The sequence below is a fragment of the Strigops habroptila genome, chromosome Z (genome assembly GCF_004027225.2).
Source record: "Strigops habroptila isolate Jane chromosome Z, bStrHab1.2.pri, whole genome shotgun sequence".
Lineage (NCBI taxonomy): Eukaryota > Metazoa > Chordata > Aves > Psittaciformes > Psittacidae > Strigops > Strigops habroptila.
The window spans coordinates 87,985,105-88,001,791 of record NC_044302.2 but is presented as its reverse complement, the minus strand read 5'-3'; the positions used below and the strand labels follow the sequence as shown (position 1 = coordinate 88,001,791).

At 41.3% G+C, this 16,687-nt stretch overlaps 1 protein-coding gene across 1 annotated transcript in view; it reads left to right on the top strand.

The window, feature by feature from the left end:
• Positions 1 to 16,687, top strand: part of EGFLAM (EGF like, fibronectin type III and laminin G domains) — a 76,302-nt gene that overhangs the window by 51,304 nt on the left and 8,311 nt on the right. Inside the window, exons 14-19 of the mRNA XM_030469871.1 lie at positions 2,269 to 2,394; positions 3,156 to 3,399; positions 9,177 to 9,288; positions 10,837 to 10,953; positions 14,203 to 14,383; positions 16,639 to 16,662. Of these exons, the coding sequence (XP_030325731.1) occupies positions 2,269 to 2,394; positions 3,156 to 3,399; positions 9,177 to 9,288; positions 10,837 to 10,953; positions 14,203 to 14,383; positions 16,639 to 16,662 (804 nt within the window). The remainder of the gene's footprint in view (positions 1 to 2,268; positions 2,395 to 3,155; positions 3,400 to 9,176; positions 9,289 to 10,836; positions 10,954 to 14,202; positions 14,384 to 16,638; positions 16,663 to 16,687) is intronic.

Sequence of the window (16,687 nt, the reverse complement as noted above, 5' to 3'; positions counted from 1 at the left end):
AAACCCAAGTCAGAAAGGCAGGAAATAAATCCCATATCACTGAACTTTCCATGCTATGCTGCAGCCACAAAGTCAGCTTTCTTCTCTTCTATAGCTGTGCATTTGGCATTCCAAAAAGGAAGTGATTAATGAGAAACTTCCTAGCAATTGCTCTGTATTCTCTAGATACCATGACCAAACTTATGTGCAATGTAGGGAGAGAACAGAGTGGCCCAAGAAGCAGATGATGAAATGAATAAGACTTTGGAAGCAGAGAGTAATTTCATGATAGAGTGAGAATCTATGGAATTTAGATAGACAGGTGAAAGCCCTGCTGAAGTTCTCTGAGCCCTAATCTCTACTGCCTTTTGCGTTGCAGCTAGCTCCATTCTCATCCATGAATGCTCCACATACTATGGCATTAACAATCAGCATCAATGAAAATAAATGCTAGATTCTGTCATGTGTGACTTGAAACTGAGTGATAGAGCCTTACTATCCTCACGTTACTGCACACGTTTATATGAAAGTCTACCAGGGAAGACTTCCAAAAAATGTGCAGCATAAGTTAAGCTTAAAATAAATAAATCACAAGTGAACTCTACTACTGTTTAGGGATTTCTTTTGCTTCTTTTTGCAGCCAGTATTCTGTTTCTTTCTATTGGCACAGTTATAAATGAGGGGTGCTATGGTACATTGACCACAAAACTGAGGATGGGGAGGAGAGCGGTCCGTCCTGCCCCTGTGCCATCTCTGCTGGGGACAGCAGAAGTGCCGTCAGACCATAAGCTAAGGGGCTGATGGGGAAAGCAGCATTCATGGTTTGGAGCAGGCACAGCAGGACTCTGGACTCCCACTGCAGGTTCTTTCCTTCCGTCCTTATCTGCCACTGCAGCCAAGCAGATGCAGCCATCAGACCTGTGTTTTGCCTTTTCAGCGCAGTCACCTGTGCTGGCCCAAAGGCTCTGAGAACTGACACATGGTGAGAGCAGCCTGTCCTTAAATACCAAGGACTGCTCCAGTTTAAGTTTGGTCCCTCAAACCAGTGAGCCTGTGACTTGTCCAGTTATTATTATCTTCCTTGTCCTTTTCTATTTCTCTAAGACTGTCTAACTTTGATGTGTTTGAACATACTGCCAGCACTGACTAACAGTACAGCAGATGTGGTAAAGATGAGTGTTGTCTTGGTTTTCTGTTCGTATCTGAAACTAGTACATCTAGATCCTTATTTACCCATGTCTTGGCTTTGTTTCCTCATCTATAAAATAGAGCTAGTGCTATATATTTCTGTCACTGTTACGATAGTTGGTGAGTGTGTGAAGGATCTCAGAGACTAGATACCCATCCTACTCCAGCCACCATGGCTGTTACAGTGCGGCCCAGAAGGGGAAAAGATGGCTCAAGGAGCACTGTGAGCACCCCTGCTCCCATGGCTGTGCATGGGGCAGCCACTTGAAGGGGTAATTGTCCTGTTCCACATAGCAGGAGAATTTACTCCCTTCTTCAGAACTTGTATATTTTGCTTATGCTCCTTGGGTTAACCCTGGAGCCTTGTGTTATGGCTGCTGTACTCAGACCTTCCCTCTCTACAATGAAAAATGGGCCTGACAGGAGATTTGTAGATGTGCAGTACAAGACAAGCCAGTGCTGTCATGGAGCTGTACCAGCTGACCAGCTAAATGAGTAAACTATTTTTTCTACAACAATTTCAGCTTAATTCCAGCAAGAAGAAATCAACTCCTTATTGTTTTAGTTGATGTGCCAGCATAGTAGAAATGCTTCTTAAAAGCCTCATATGTTGATGTTATGGATCACTTTTAGTACAGACATGACAGTTGACTTATTTTAGTTAATAAGATTAGATGATGATGATTAACACCTTCCAAGATTTCCATGGCATGAATTTACAGTGAATAAAGGAGTGTTCAAAAGTTAACTGAAATTAAACAAGTAACAATACTTGTAAACAATTGAGTCAGTTTTCTATTTTATGAGAAAATAAAGATTGGAACAAGAACAGAAAAAAGATTGAGGGAATGATTGAAAGCTATAACTGTCATTGTTCGTTAGTAGGCTAATTTTTTGCTGTTTTTAAGGTCTCATAATGGTCTGGTACTAAAAAAGTGGTAAAAATCAAGTAACTTTGTCTAAGTTGCACACTGTTTGACAAACTGGGAAAGAATTTAAGCAGGAAAGCAAATTGTGTTGGTTAGTAGCAATGATCAACAGCCAAATAAATCTTCCTTGACAAACTTCTCTGATAAATCAATGTTCTGGCTCTGTGTTCAGGTGAGTGTAGCAGTGGCATCTGTGATGAGGCGTCCTGCATCAACAGTGGTACCTGTACTGCTAGCAAAGCAGATTCATACATTTGCCTTTGTCCTCTTGGATTTAAAGGTCATCATTGCGAAGAAGGTGAGAAATGTTGGGCTGCTTATATTTCTTTGTACATGTTATTTAGTGTTCAATGTGTTTTCCACATAGTGACATCCAAGGAAGTCTTAAGCTATTACACTAAGAGAAAAGAGTATTTTTTACTTCATCTTTTCAAAACCACATAGTGAACACCTCCCCCCCTCCTTTCACTTTGGGGCTACATCCAGCCTCTATGTAATCAGTGATTCTCAAAATTTTACTTATTTAAACTAACTATGGTAGAGCACCTCAACTTACTTTTCAGGAGTTAAAATAATGTACCATTCCACAGCTGCATGTTAATCCTAAAAAAATACCCACTTTTCTCCTAAAACCAGTGTCAGTTTTATATTCTGAAATGAGCAGGACCCAATATCAATTTTCTATTGAAATCACAGAGATACAAATAGTCAAATACATACAGCATTATTTTCCGTGCTGCAGAACTTTTTATACCATCACCCATTGCGTGTATGTTTGCTGTTTTGAAAAACATTATGGTGAATCACTAAAGAAAAGGAACACAAAGCTTTGTAATACAGAGACATTCCTGGAAAAGGAAGGGATTAAGAATAGAAGCAGTGTTGGCTAGGATAAAACAAAAAAAAAAAGTATTTTTAATTTGGAAGATGAAATTTTTAGGTTGTTTTTCTTGATGTTAGCTGTAAGTTACCTAATAAAGGGAACTGACACTGGTTGGCAGGAGTCAATCCCTTACCTTCGAGCCTCAAGTGACCTGCTTGTGTATTCTGGATTTCCAGCACTCACCTTGGCCATACCTCAGTTCAACGAGTCCTTAAGGTCCTTTGCTAGCACACCCTGGCCCTTGGAACCACAGAATTACCTTTCCTTCATGGAGTTTGAGATGACTTTTCGTCCAGATTTAGAGACTGGTGTCCTTTTGTACAGCTACGACACAGACAGCAAGGACTTCCTCTCCATTAACATGGTGGCTGGTTATGTGGAGTTCAGGTTCGACTGTGGCTCAGGAACAGCTACTATCAGGTAAACAGCATTGCTTGTGTGTCCTTTCCAACAGTGTGACAGTGCTGATCCGGGGCAGGAGTGGACTGGAAAGAGTAATAGCCTATTCTGAGGTGTGGGAGCCCTAGAGCCTACTTCTAGGGAAGCAAAGAAGCACTAGAACTGTGTCCGAGGGGACAGGATTTTCTTCCTGCATAAATCTATGTTTCCAAGCTTTATTATCAGAGTTACCATGTCATGTCACCATCTTACTGCAGATTTTACTTTTCTTTCTGTACAATATTACAGAAATGCCCTTCTTGCCTCCATGACACCGTACAGTAGCTAATTAGAGGGTCTATAAATATCTTTTATACTTTCTAGCCACATAATTGCACAATATTGGCACTTTTGTAAGCATCCTCCTCCCTGGTCTCCAGTTCCAGGCAGTAAGTACCAGGCTGGAGGTGTCACAAGCAGATAAAAGTCCAGGTCTCCCCTCTCCTCATAGTGCTGGTTTTGGGGGGAATCTGAAGCTAATATCCAATTTACATAACTTAAGCAGTCTAAAAGATAAATATATGGTTTAAACAAGTCACTCAGGCTCCCAGACAAAGATAGACCTTCTGGGAATGATTCATTGCACCCTAAAATTAATGTCTAGGATAGGAGTAATGAAATGCCTCAAAAAGGGCTGCTCTCCCTCTGTTTAACTGAGTGCCCTGTCTCTGGGCAGCATTTCCCTGGGCTTTTCTGAAAAGACAGTGGGCCAAATAGAGGCACTTAGTACCTTGGATGTGGTCCAAGAGGCTGCCTGTTTGACCAGACCGACGTAATATTTAGAAATAATCTATATGAAACTTACACAAAATGTGTACAATGCCTACAAGTCTTGCATACCATATGTTTCCTGTGGATGAACATCAGGGATTTTGGCTGTACCGCAATGAGGGGAAATGTACCGATTTTTCACTGATCGTGGACTCAAGTGAACAAACCCTTTCAGATGACAGAGTGAAAGAAGAAATTTCAAGGGAGCGAATGCAAAATGATTCACAACCCTATCGGTGCACAGCTGTCACAGTACAATTAGTGTTGTCAGACAGAGAAAGATCCTGGAGTCATCATGGGCAGTTTTGTGAAAGCAACAGCTAACTGCATGGAGACAAATACAGAAATCTGAAGTACAATGCAGAGAATTATTAGGAATGAAGTAAGGAACAATGTCACTGCAAAAATCTACAATATCGCCTGTCCTGAAAACTTGCTGCCATTCTGGTCACTTCATTTCAGAAGAAACGAGCAAATTTAAAAGAGAAGAGCAGTCTTGGTATTCAGGGGAGGGAAAGAAACATCTTCAACAATAAAGCAGGACCCTTCTACCTGAAAAAGAAGGAGTTTGGTGGAAGTATGCTAAAGATTTTTGAATTGTGAATGACATGAAGATAAATAAGGAATTCCATGTTTTTTCAATATGAAGAATTAGAAGGAAGAATTAGAAGGAGCTCAGTGCAACTGCAAACCAAAAAATATTAAACAAAGAAAATAAGACCTTTTTTTTTGTATATAGTACATGAATAAGTTGTGGAAAGGAATTGTCACAGCATGATACAGATGCCAGAACTATAAATAGGTTGGAAAAAAAAAAAAAAAGACTAATCTGAAGAAAGCTCCATTGAGGGAGATCAAACACAATTGTACGGATGCAGCCTCTGACTCAGGAAATTGCTAAATGACAAGTTGCCAGAACCTGGGAGGATATATCAAGGGAAGAGTCACTCCGTACTTGCCCTGTTGTTTTCTCTTGTTGGAAAGCGGCAGAAATAGCTAATGTCGAAGACCTTTGGCCCAATCCAAAATGGCCCTTTCTTACAACGGACCTCAATCTTTTTCTGATTACAGCTGTCTAATTCCTATTACTGGCAACCATAAGACATTAAAGTAGACATTATTTTTCCCTCCCCAAGAATATTGTAGTGCTTCAAAACACCTTGGACTAAAGTTTAACCAAGATGTAGGCTTGTAAAATGTGGCAAGAACCACAAGCACATGGCTAGGAGTAGGAACTGCCCCTTTCCACTGGAAATCAGAAGAGCAAGCAGGATGGCAGCTAGCACCTGGGTCAGTGCTTTGGGGTGAAAGAGTGTTGTGAGATAGCTGGGTAATGGAGCGACACACGAGACCAGCAGGCTGCATTAAAAGTTGTCAGGATGCCCTGTTAAGTTCCTTTTTCTAGATAACATGTGCAACTCACACCCCGTCATCAACTCTGTCAGTGGTTATATAAGATAAATAGATTCTCTGGTTTTTGTGCCTGCTTAGCCAATATCCACTTGAACTTCATCATACCTCTTCATGTCTACCCTTTGTCCTAAGTGGGAATATAATACTGCTCATCCTGACTACCTCTTCCATTGGACCAGGCTGCTAAATATTGTAATATAATCAGAACACACTTATAATGTCTTTATAATTGAGGATGAGGCAAGCTCATTTATGTATGTCAGCAGCAGCAGCAGGAAAGCTGATGCTGGTGAAACTTGGTTCTTGTCTGAAGTGTCCTGGAATGGAAGCAGCACGGCGGGATGGAAGCAGCATGGTGTGTGCAGCAGACACGGGAAGGAGCCAGGATGTCAAGCACATGGACAGATGCAGAACCTGAGCTATTTACCAAGATGTCTCAGAGGAGAATTTATTGTCCCCTGGTATTTTCCTTGGCCAGGCATTCACAGGATCAAGGTCTTCATCATTTGGTGTATTTTCATAGAATGATAGAATCACAGAATAGTTAGGGTTGGAAAAGACCTTAAGATCATCTAGTTCCAAACCCTTTGCCATGGCAGTGACACCTCGCACTAAATCATGTCACCCAAGACTCCATCCAACCTGGCCTTGAACACCGCCAGGGATGGAGCATTCACAACTTCCTTGGGCAACCCGTTGCAGTGCCTCACCACCCTCACTGTAAAGAACTTCTTCCTTATATCTAACCTGAACTTCCCTTGTTTAAGTTTGAACCTGTTACCCCTTGTCCTATCACTACATTGCCTGATGAAGAGTCCTTCCCCAGCATCCTTGTAGGCCCCTTTCACATACCAGAAGGCTGCTCTGAGGTCTCCACGCAGCCTTCTCTTCTCCAGGCTGAACAGCCCCAACTTTCTCAGCCTGTCTTCCTATGGGAAGTGCTCCAGCCCCCTTATTATCCCTATGGCCCTCCTCTGGACTTGCTCTAACAGCTCCATGTCCTTCTTATGTTGAGGACATCAGAACTGCACACAGTACTCCAAGTGAGGTCTCACGAGAGCAGAGTAGAAGGCCAGGACCACCTTCTTCAACCTGCTGGTCACGCTTCTTTTGATGTAGCCCAGGATATGGTTGGCTTTCTGGGCTGTGAGCGCACGCTGGAGCAGGCTCATGTTAAGTTTCTCCTCAACCAACACCCCCAAGTCCTTCTCTGCAGGGCTGCTCTGAATCTCTTCTCCGCCCAACCTGTAGCTGTGTCTGGGATTGCCCCGACCCAGGTGTAGGACCTTGCACTTGGCTTGGTTAAACTTCACGAGGTTGGTATCAGCCCACCACACAAGTGCGTCAAGGTCCCTCTGGATGCCACCCCTTTCCTCCTGCGTATCAACTGAACCACACAGCTTGGTGTCATCGGCAAACTTGCTGAGGGCACATCAATCCCACTGTCCCTGTTGCCGACAAAGATGTTGAACAAGACAGGTCCCAACACTGATCCCTGTGGGACACCACTAGTTACTGTTTTCCAACTGGACATTGAGCCATTGACCAGAACTCTTTGCGTGCAGCCATCCAGCCAATTCTTCATCCAGTGGGTGGTCCATCCAGCAAATTGATGTCCCTCCAATTTAGAGACAAGGATCTCGTGTTGGACAGTGTCTAACGCTTTGCACAAGTCCAGGTAGATGATGTCAGCTGCTCTGCCGCTGTCCATCAGTTCTGTAGCCCTATCATAGAAGGCCACTAAATTGGTCAGACAGAATTTCCCCTTAGTGAAGCCATGTTGGCTGTCACGAACCACCTCATTGTTTTTCATGTGCCTTAGCGTGCTTTCCAGGAGAATCTGCTCCAAGATTTTGCCAGGCACAGAGGTGAGACTGACTGGTCTGTAGTTCCCTGGGTCATCCCTTTTCTCTTCTTGAAAATGGGGGTTATATTACCCTTTTTCCAGTAGTCATTTTTTTCAGGTTTGGTTTATATCAGGAAAAGTAATCCTTAACCCAACAGCCAGAAGTGTTCAAAGGCCTGCAGAAAATGTTACCAAACTCATGCTGATTTCGAAATGCCTGTGAATCCAAGAAATAGCTTGCAGCTCTCAGGTGATGACTGCAAGGCTTAATCATCCCTAAATTGTAACTAAACCTAGCAGAGCAGGAGAGTTAGCATGATGATGACCTAATCAGCAGAAAAGATAAAATGTACATATTGCCACTTTCTTAGTAGCCAAACCTATCTGGTTCCTTTGTATGTGCGTATTGAGTTCTTCAGGGTGTTTAAATTCTATTACCTATTGATTTATCCAAGGTAGTTAAACCATAAATGCTACTACATAAGATAAAGGACAAGTGAGTGACATTGCTTGATGATATACTTTCATTGAGGTTTTCTGCACCAAGTGTCAAAGTAATGTTGTCTGTATTGTTCTAATACATGAAAATGGGCTTGAGAACATTTGGAAGAGCAAAATTGATACAACAAAAAGATTTGAAAGGTCATATTGATTGTTCAGAAAAAAAATTGTTATTTTCACATTTTCAAAATCATATCTTTTTAAGCAACATTTGAATCACTATTGACTCACCATTTCAAATCACAATTCAGTTCTTTTATTTTGAAATGTATCTTTTTTTAATTTCTGGATCTAAGTAGCCTGAAAATACAAATCATTATTTCACCCCAAACAATTTTGTATTTTTTTCATTGAAAGCCAAGAAGTCTTCAGGTGCTCTAGATCATACGTTTCCAAATTTTCCAGCTTAACCGGTGAATCAAAACCAAGTTTTCATTGATCCTGGATGAAAGGCTGCAAGATAAAACTTAGATTTAAAAGGCTTTAACTGGTGTAGTAATATGACAGTTCTGTAGAACTTGTAAAGGGGAATGTAGTTTTGCCCTTTATACAGGCTGCAATTCGTGTTAGTGCTGAACTAATGAAGACTGTGAGAACAGTTTTAAAATGCATTCTTTGAGACTGGTGAATACTTTGCACAACTGGGGATTATTGTTCCTAGCCAGGATCTCATCACATCATTAGGAACATATTTTAGTTACTTCCCCTTAATGTACAGCAGCCAGGCTCTCTCTGTGTGTGTATAGATGTCACTGTAACAGGCTGCATAAATAGAGCTAATAAGGCAACACAAAGTTCTGTTTTAAAAGAGGATGAAGAATGTGGCACTAGACTGATCATTAAGCGGGAAGCTTTAGATCCAGGCTTATGTCATTGTGGAATGAGGATGTACAGCTGAGACAAAAATTTGTCGTTATGTTCTGTAAATGACTGAGCAGAAAAATTAGCTCAGAGATAGACGAAATGCATGCTGATTATAGAAATGTTTCATTTATAAATAAAAGTGGAGCTCTTGTTATTGCTGTAGGAACATGGTCTTATTTTCCTTTGCTGATGGGGCTCAGAAATAATGTTATTTCCTTATAAAGAAAGAAACAGCGATTTATTTTTATTTTTTATTTAGAAAATCATCCCAAAAGACTTGACTTTTTAACATTACAACAATGTTTGAAAATATCACAAAGGCAAAAGTGTAAAATACTTAAAAGTTTTGTTCTGCTTAAAACAGGAGCGAAGAACCTGTCAGTCTGGGTCAATGGCATGAGTTGCGAGTGTTTCGCACAGCAAAGAATGGTATTCTGCAAGTGGACAAACAAAAGCCTGTGGAAGGGATGGCAGAGGTGAGCATATGGCATGGCTTGTCAGGAATATAGTGGTTAGACTATAAAACGATTGCATAGTAATCTACAGAAGCTGTTATAAACTCAAAATCATACACATTAGGGCAACATTTTGTTCAGCCCAAAATTGGCAATTTGCACACAAGGTCTTCCCTCTGAGGACAAGGATCCCTGTAAAGGCAGCTGAAATGACAACCTTACCTGCTCTTGCCGTATAACTGGACTCACATTTTTTGTGTTTGGTTCATACACACTCTTGTGGTTGTTTTCTTGGTACTAACTGGTTGTGCATAAGTCTGTTGGATAATGTGTGCACCATAAAATGCATCACCTGGAGAAGGATAATATTGAAAATTATGTCCACATAGTCCTCTTTTTACCTCTCTCTGCATATTGTGCTGTGAAGGTAGGCCAAAAGAGAACTGTTTCTTTGTCTTTTTGCTAAAGTAATTTTCAAGATAGAGTAAGGGCTGGAATATTCAGACAGTTGAGCTGCATTTTATTCTTCCCTCACTGATAGGTCATAATGAATCAAGTTTGTAATATGGTGAAATTTTGCTTATACTGAGCAGGGTATTCACTCTAGACACCCAAATGCATACACAGAGGAACTTTTTTATCACAAGAACCTGAGGCTAGAACTGCTTAGAAAATGTCTTTTATTCTTTCCTACTGGAAAGTGTGGCCAGAAAACAGGACTCCACATCTTGTTAGCAGAAGAATCTGAAGGTTTTTCTGCAGATCAGAAAACTATTTATAGATTAGACTTTTCTTGAAAAAATGTGAATAAATTGAAATTCCACTTGTCTGTCAAGAAACAGATTGAGTTCAAAACATTTAAGCAGAGCAGACAAGACTTCTTTAGATAGATGGGTCAAGAGGAAGACTCCTATTTTTTTTCTCTAAAAGTGCTGCAGCGCAGCTGCAGAAGGAGGTTGGCTGGGAGCTGCTAGCAAAGAAACCACAGGATCTTCAGCAAGGCTGGAATTACATGGCTATCCTGTCCTTAGCTGTTAAATATCTTCACTCCAGGGTTCACTCCAGGACCCTGACTAGTCCCTCTGGGTATCCTGAGCAACAGCTTCTGGTAACTAATGCAAACTCAGTGTTTCTTTTTGTTTAGCCCCAGAACTTGCTATGGATTGCCTTTTTAGATGTTGGAAACATTAAATGAGTCTCTGTTGCTTGGACTTTGCTCTAATTTTAACTTTATGAACCTCATTCTAGATTTAGATTTACGTCAACATACCTCAAATCATTGCAAAGAGAGCTAGGTGTGCAGTCAGAAGTCACCATGAAGAAGTCTCCTTTCTTTCTTCTGTCATTATTCCCATTTTGAAATACTTGAGATTTTTTCAGTTCTGATTAGATTAAAACACAATCAGTAGAGAGTGTCCTACAGAGGCTTTCCTGAGAGGATTGTGCAAAGAATGCAATTAACAGAAGTAAAGAGACGTTAAATAAGCTATAACATCTAATGTAGTAATCTGAAGATATAAGCACGGTTCCAGCTACTCTGATAAAATGCTATTCTTTTGTTTCTTGCAGGGGGCTTTCACACAGATAAAGTGTAGCTCTGAAATATATATTGGTGGAGTCCCTAGTTATGATGCTGTGAAGAAGAACTCTGGGATCCTCAGACCCTTCAGTGGGAGCATACAGAAGGTATGTGCCCAGGAAAACACACTGGAGGCATTTATTTCCATCACATCCAGTGCACACTTTAGGTGGAAACTCGTCCTTATACCACTGACAATATTCAAAATAATTCAAGTTTTCACCTCAGGAGCTCACCACAAAGTGATTAAACACACATTTCACGGTGAAAAGTCATTCTGACTTTAATAGCCAGTAAGTCTAATCACTGTCAGTCTCCCTGTTAATTTCCATACTGAACTAGTAAGTGAGCAGAAGTCATATGGCATTGAGTTCAGAATGATGCACAAAGCTATGTCAAGATGAGAGTCTTTAGAGTGCCCTGTACCATCATGTATAAATAAATGAACAGAAGAAATGCTCAAATACTTTAATATATTCACACTGAGGCAGCTTAATGTCTGATGTAACCAATACAGTAATGAGTAAAAAAGAATCACAGAATGATTTGGGTTGGAAGCGACTTTAAAGCTCATCAAGTTCCAACCCCCCTGCCATGGGAAGGGACTCCTTCCAGTAGACCAGGTTGTTCCAAGTCCCATTCAGCCTGGCCTTGAACACTGCCAGTGATGGGGCAGCCGCAGCTTCTCTGGGCATTCTGTGCCAGTGCCTCATCACTATCTCAGGGAAGAACTTCTGCCTTATATCTAATCTAAATCTCCCCTCTGTCAGTTTAAAGCCATTCCCCCTTGTGCCATCCCTACATGCCCTTGCCAAAAGCCCCTCTTCAGATTTCTTGTAGGCCCCGTTAGGTACTGGAAGCTAATATAAGTTCTCCCTGGAGCCTTCTCTTCTCCAGGCTGAACAACTCCAACTCTCTCAACTTGTGTTCACAGAAAAGGTGATCCAGCCCTCTGGGCATCTTTGTGGCCTTCCTTTGGACTTGCTTGAGCTGGTCCATGTCCTTCTTAAGTTGGTGCCCCCAAAGCTGGATGCAGTACTGCAGGTGGCATCTCACATGAACAGAGCAGAGGGAGAGAATCACCTCCCTTGAGCATGCATGACCAAAGTCATGCTCCTTTTGATGCAGCCCAGGATATGGTTGGTTTCTGGGGCGTGAGCACACACTGAAGCTGGCTCATGTTGAGCTTCTCATCAATCAGCATGCCCAAGTCCTTCTCCTCAAGGCTGCTCTCAAGCCATTCTCTGCCCAGCCTGTGTTTGTGCATGGGATTGCCCTGACTCAGGTGCAGGACCTTGTACTCGGCCTTGTTGAGCTTCATAAGGTTTTCAAATTAAAGTGGGTCCCAATCCATCTAGCCTGTTCTTATACCCCACAGCAGCTGCACACCTCACTGCCTTCTCTCTTGCAATTTTACTTTTTCATTGTTGGCAGACATTAGGGATGATATTTGGTGCGGTCAGCTGTGCCTGGGTGCAGTTCTTGTCCAGAGAATAAATCTGTAAAATCGTAATAAGTCCTAATAAGTAATCAGAAGAAAGTTCAAACTGAACTACCATTTCCTCTCTCTAGGCATACTTAAAATAGTTCAGATAAAGCTGAATTGTTGGCACTGAATCGTCAGAGTTTTAAAGGAGTGAACTATTGCATCAGATTTATTCAACAATTAGAAAACTCTAATAATGCATCTCATAACAACTGATCAAGGGCAGAAAGGTAATTCCAGTTCAGTGTAAATGGTTTCATCACTTGGTCCAACATTTTTCGCTATCTTTGTCAGCTGTCCAGCAGAAAACATGAAGCTCAAGAAGACTGGGGAACTGTGTAATAGTGATGGGAACAGGTCAGTCACACAACCATCATTGGAAAAGCGGACTTGACTAAATACAGTGCATTTTGTAGTGCAAGATAGGGAGTGTAGGAGCAATTAACATAGGTCACACTTACAAGGTGAGAGGTTGTACCCTAGACTACAGAGGCACTATTAAGTATTGGGAAATTCTGAATGTGAACGCTTAGTTCCATGATGTACTTAGGAAGGTGGGTTTGCCGTCTCATAGGTCTGAATGAATGGGATATCAGAGAAGCGTATTGCCTGCCTTCTAGGCAGTGGGACACTCTTATTTGACTGTTGTGCTTATTCATGGTAGGATTTTGAAGAACTCTATAGAAATAAAGGTACAAATATCACTAACTACTTGAAAACATGCCGTGTATAGAAAGATCTAAGATAACAATCTCCTTATTTTACTAAAACACAAAGTTTAAGAAGTGACTTTACTGTGGTCTGGTAGTTTGTAGTGAGATTTCCTTGAGTACATGGCTCTGAAATGATGCAGAAAAAGGCACAATGAGAGACAATAGCTGGAAGCTGAAGATAAGTTTAAGCCCAGAAATGAGACATATTTTTAAGAATGGAGGCTTGTTAACCTTTAGAACAACATAGCCAGAAGTTACAAAGAAGCTGAAAAGGTAGTGACGTCTTCACTGGTCCATCTTTACAACAGGACTGGATGTTTTTCTGTTGGAGTTGTTTAGTGCTTTTTCAAACAGAGTATATATGCCTGATCCAACCCCTTCTCCTAGGAGGACCCTCTAAGATGCGTTGTCTGAGTTGTGCAGGAGCTGGAGTAACTATTGCTATTCTCACTTCCAGCCTTAAAATCTATTTGTTTGTGACAATGAACTTCTTTTTTTGTTGTAGAGAAAATAAGAAGCATACCCACATGTAACCTCTCTGCCAACATATCAGCTGAGATCATACAAATGTCAGTTTATATTGCAGAACACACGTTGCTGGCACATTAGAAAAATCCCAACACTTAACAATTATCTTCAGTTTATATACAAATAGTTCTGTGAAATCATTAATTATGTTTTTTATCCATCTTAACTCTGGCTTCTTTCATATCTTTCAGGCAAGATATGATACTAGAAAGCAATAGAAAATGTGAAAAAACAAGCTGTTCTGCTTAGCATTTCTGTCATCAACACTTGTCTCCTGGGGGTTTCCTGATCTCAGAAATGCTTTTCCTCAGCGTGCTCATATAATTTTACTGTCCTCTCACACACAGTTTCACTCCGTATGGGGGTTGCCTTTTGTGTTTGTTGTCACAAAACACAAAAGATACTAATCTGCAGTGGCTGAGGGTAAACAACAGAATGAGTTGGACTTCTGTGGCTGGAAAAACATGCATTACCAGAAATAAGGTTTTCACCAAATTTCGAGGGTTACATTTCTCTGAAGTGTTTTGGAGAAGTCTTCTGACCAGCAGTGCAATACTGAGAATTTGGAAGTTTTTAGTGTGTGTTTTCCTCCCTTTTCTATTTTCTTCATCTTTCTTTGTAACAAATAGATTATCTTGAACGACCGGGCAATTGATGTGAAACAGGATTTCACTTTTGGAATCAATCTAGCAAATGCTGATCACCCCTGCGTGAGTTCACCATGTGCGAATGGAGGCACCTGCGTCCCCAAGAAGGACAGCTATGAATGTGATTGTCCCCTGGGCTTCGATGGGCAACATTGCCAAAAAGGTAACAAAGGCTGTGTTTCAATCCAGAGATCGGAGCTGATCTCAAAAATAAGAAAGATTTAGCACCTACAACTGCTGTTGCACACATCCCTTGAAATAGAAAACTTGAAGGCCAGAGCTCCCTTTACATCCATGCACATTCCATGTACCCAGGGAAGAATTCGTTTTCTTATTTAGGAACATGGTAACTGTTATCCGAGCACAGAGCTATGAGCCATAGATAGCAGCCTGGCATCTGGTTGCTCATGGTAGCCAATACTGAACACTTTATACACCTCCCTAATAATTCAGTCCTATACAAAGGGGGAATTCTGACCAATGTTCTCTAGCCAGTGATTGTATTACATCCTGAAGCATGAGCATTGATAAACCTTGTAATTTTATCCTCTCTAGGGCTCACAACAAATGCTGTTCTCAAATACTGAAAGGTCTAGTCCTTTTTTAGACACTGACTGCTCTGATGGTAATTTCACCTTCTGCAAGAGTCTACCTTGGTATGGCAATGGAAACCACCAAAGAATAAAACCTGCTCAGATGCACATTATTCTTCTTTCCTCAGAGTCACTGTAGTAGTTCAAACCTTAGATTCAGGAAAGTGTTCAGACTCCATGAGGTGTTTAAAAAAATGTGCTTTGGGTTATTCCACTAGATGGAGATGTTTCCCTTCTGTCAGGCTTGATCTTGAAAAATTCCTAAGGGAAGGTTTTTGAACTCAGTTCAAAAGAGCTAACTGTCATTATTGTCTTCACCCACTCCTTCATTTCTCATAGGCACAAACTTCAAAGTTAAAAGTTTTGGTTAAATCATGATGAATAGATTGGCCTTTTCCTAAAAAAAAAAAAAAAAAAAATGTGTCTTAGAAGAAAAACATTTTATTAAAATACAATGCAAGAAAATCCTTCACTTACGTTATTGTGGTCTGACTAATAGCTGGAGCAACGTCATTTATCCTGGCTCCTCTGTGGGAAGGAGGGAGGATTGTGATTTTGGCTTTCCAGGTATGTGCAGGGTGCTAAGCTCCTGCATTCAAGATGGTATCTGCAGCAGTATGGGGTCTCCAGGGGTAACCAAGGCAAGTGAATGCTTTGCAGCCTGGGTATGTGACTGCCTGCCTGTTTCATGAGCTCCTGTGCACTGCTTCTCACCGCTCCTCTCCTTCTGACCTGTGCTACACACTGAGAGCAGTGTGTTGAGCTGCCGGTGCTGCCACTCAGACTCTCCTTCCTGTTGTGCTCCGAATGGGTGTCCAGGCTTCCAGAGACAGTCTGAAGCGCTTTGTGCCTTTGGATCCTGGGTGTTGCTTCCTATGTGAATCCACCTTTAATTGACTTCTAAGTGTGTCTAAAAGCACAAGTCACCTGTCTTAGATTCCTGCTGCCTGTGGCTTGCTGTTCAGGTGCTTTTCGAACCCCCCCGGCTTGTGCAGCCTCAGCTACCACTGAAAATCCAGGTTTTTGCTGAGGGATATGCAGAGAGCATGAAGGCCTCTCCTGAACCTCAGACCACAGCAGCCTTGATGAATCTGGAGCAGATTTTTCAGGATCCTGACCTCTATCTCTTCAGTAGGGTTTAGGCACATCTAAGGCAAGATGCACGTGTATGTCCGCTTCTATTTCAGAACAGGGTTTTGGTTAGTGCACTCGGCTGGTGTGTGAGAGACTGGTGGGCTACCATAACCCCACATCCTGAAAAAACAGTGTTTGTGAGGGATTGCACTTAATTCTCCAAAATTACACATGCCACATATAAAACTCAATTTAAATGATGCCGGCATGAGGTATATGAAATATTGATTCATATTGTAATGGATTGTTAGCTGAGGATTCAGTGGAATATTTGCTTGTATTACTAGGGTTTATATTTTTTATCCAAGATGTGGGGAGTGTTCAAGGTATTTTTATATTAAATTGTAAGATGGAGTAGCACAGCAAACTGCTGAACTGCTGTTTTCCTTTGGTTAGAGCTGATCCCTGGGTAAAACAAGGTGAGTCACTGGGATTCGAAAACTAGGACTAGCAGAGAGGTTTGGTGGTGGTCCTACCTGTCTGCACCTTTGTGTATTTTGAGCAGGCAGATATAAATACTTGAGGCAAAACATGCTACCTTCATAGGTGGTTATAATTGTGTATGCAAATGGGAAGTGAGGATCATATATTTGCAGAAAGGTGGGCATGAAACTGGACAAAGGGAGATTTTTATGCTATAGAAAAATAAAATGAGAATGTTCTTGTTTTGTTTTGTGCTGACTCACTGCAGAGTGTGGAAGTTACTGCCTAAACTGTAAGTACTGCTAATGATGTGAAAA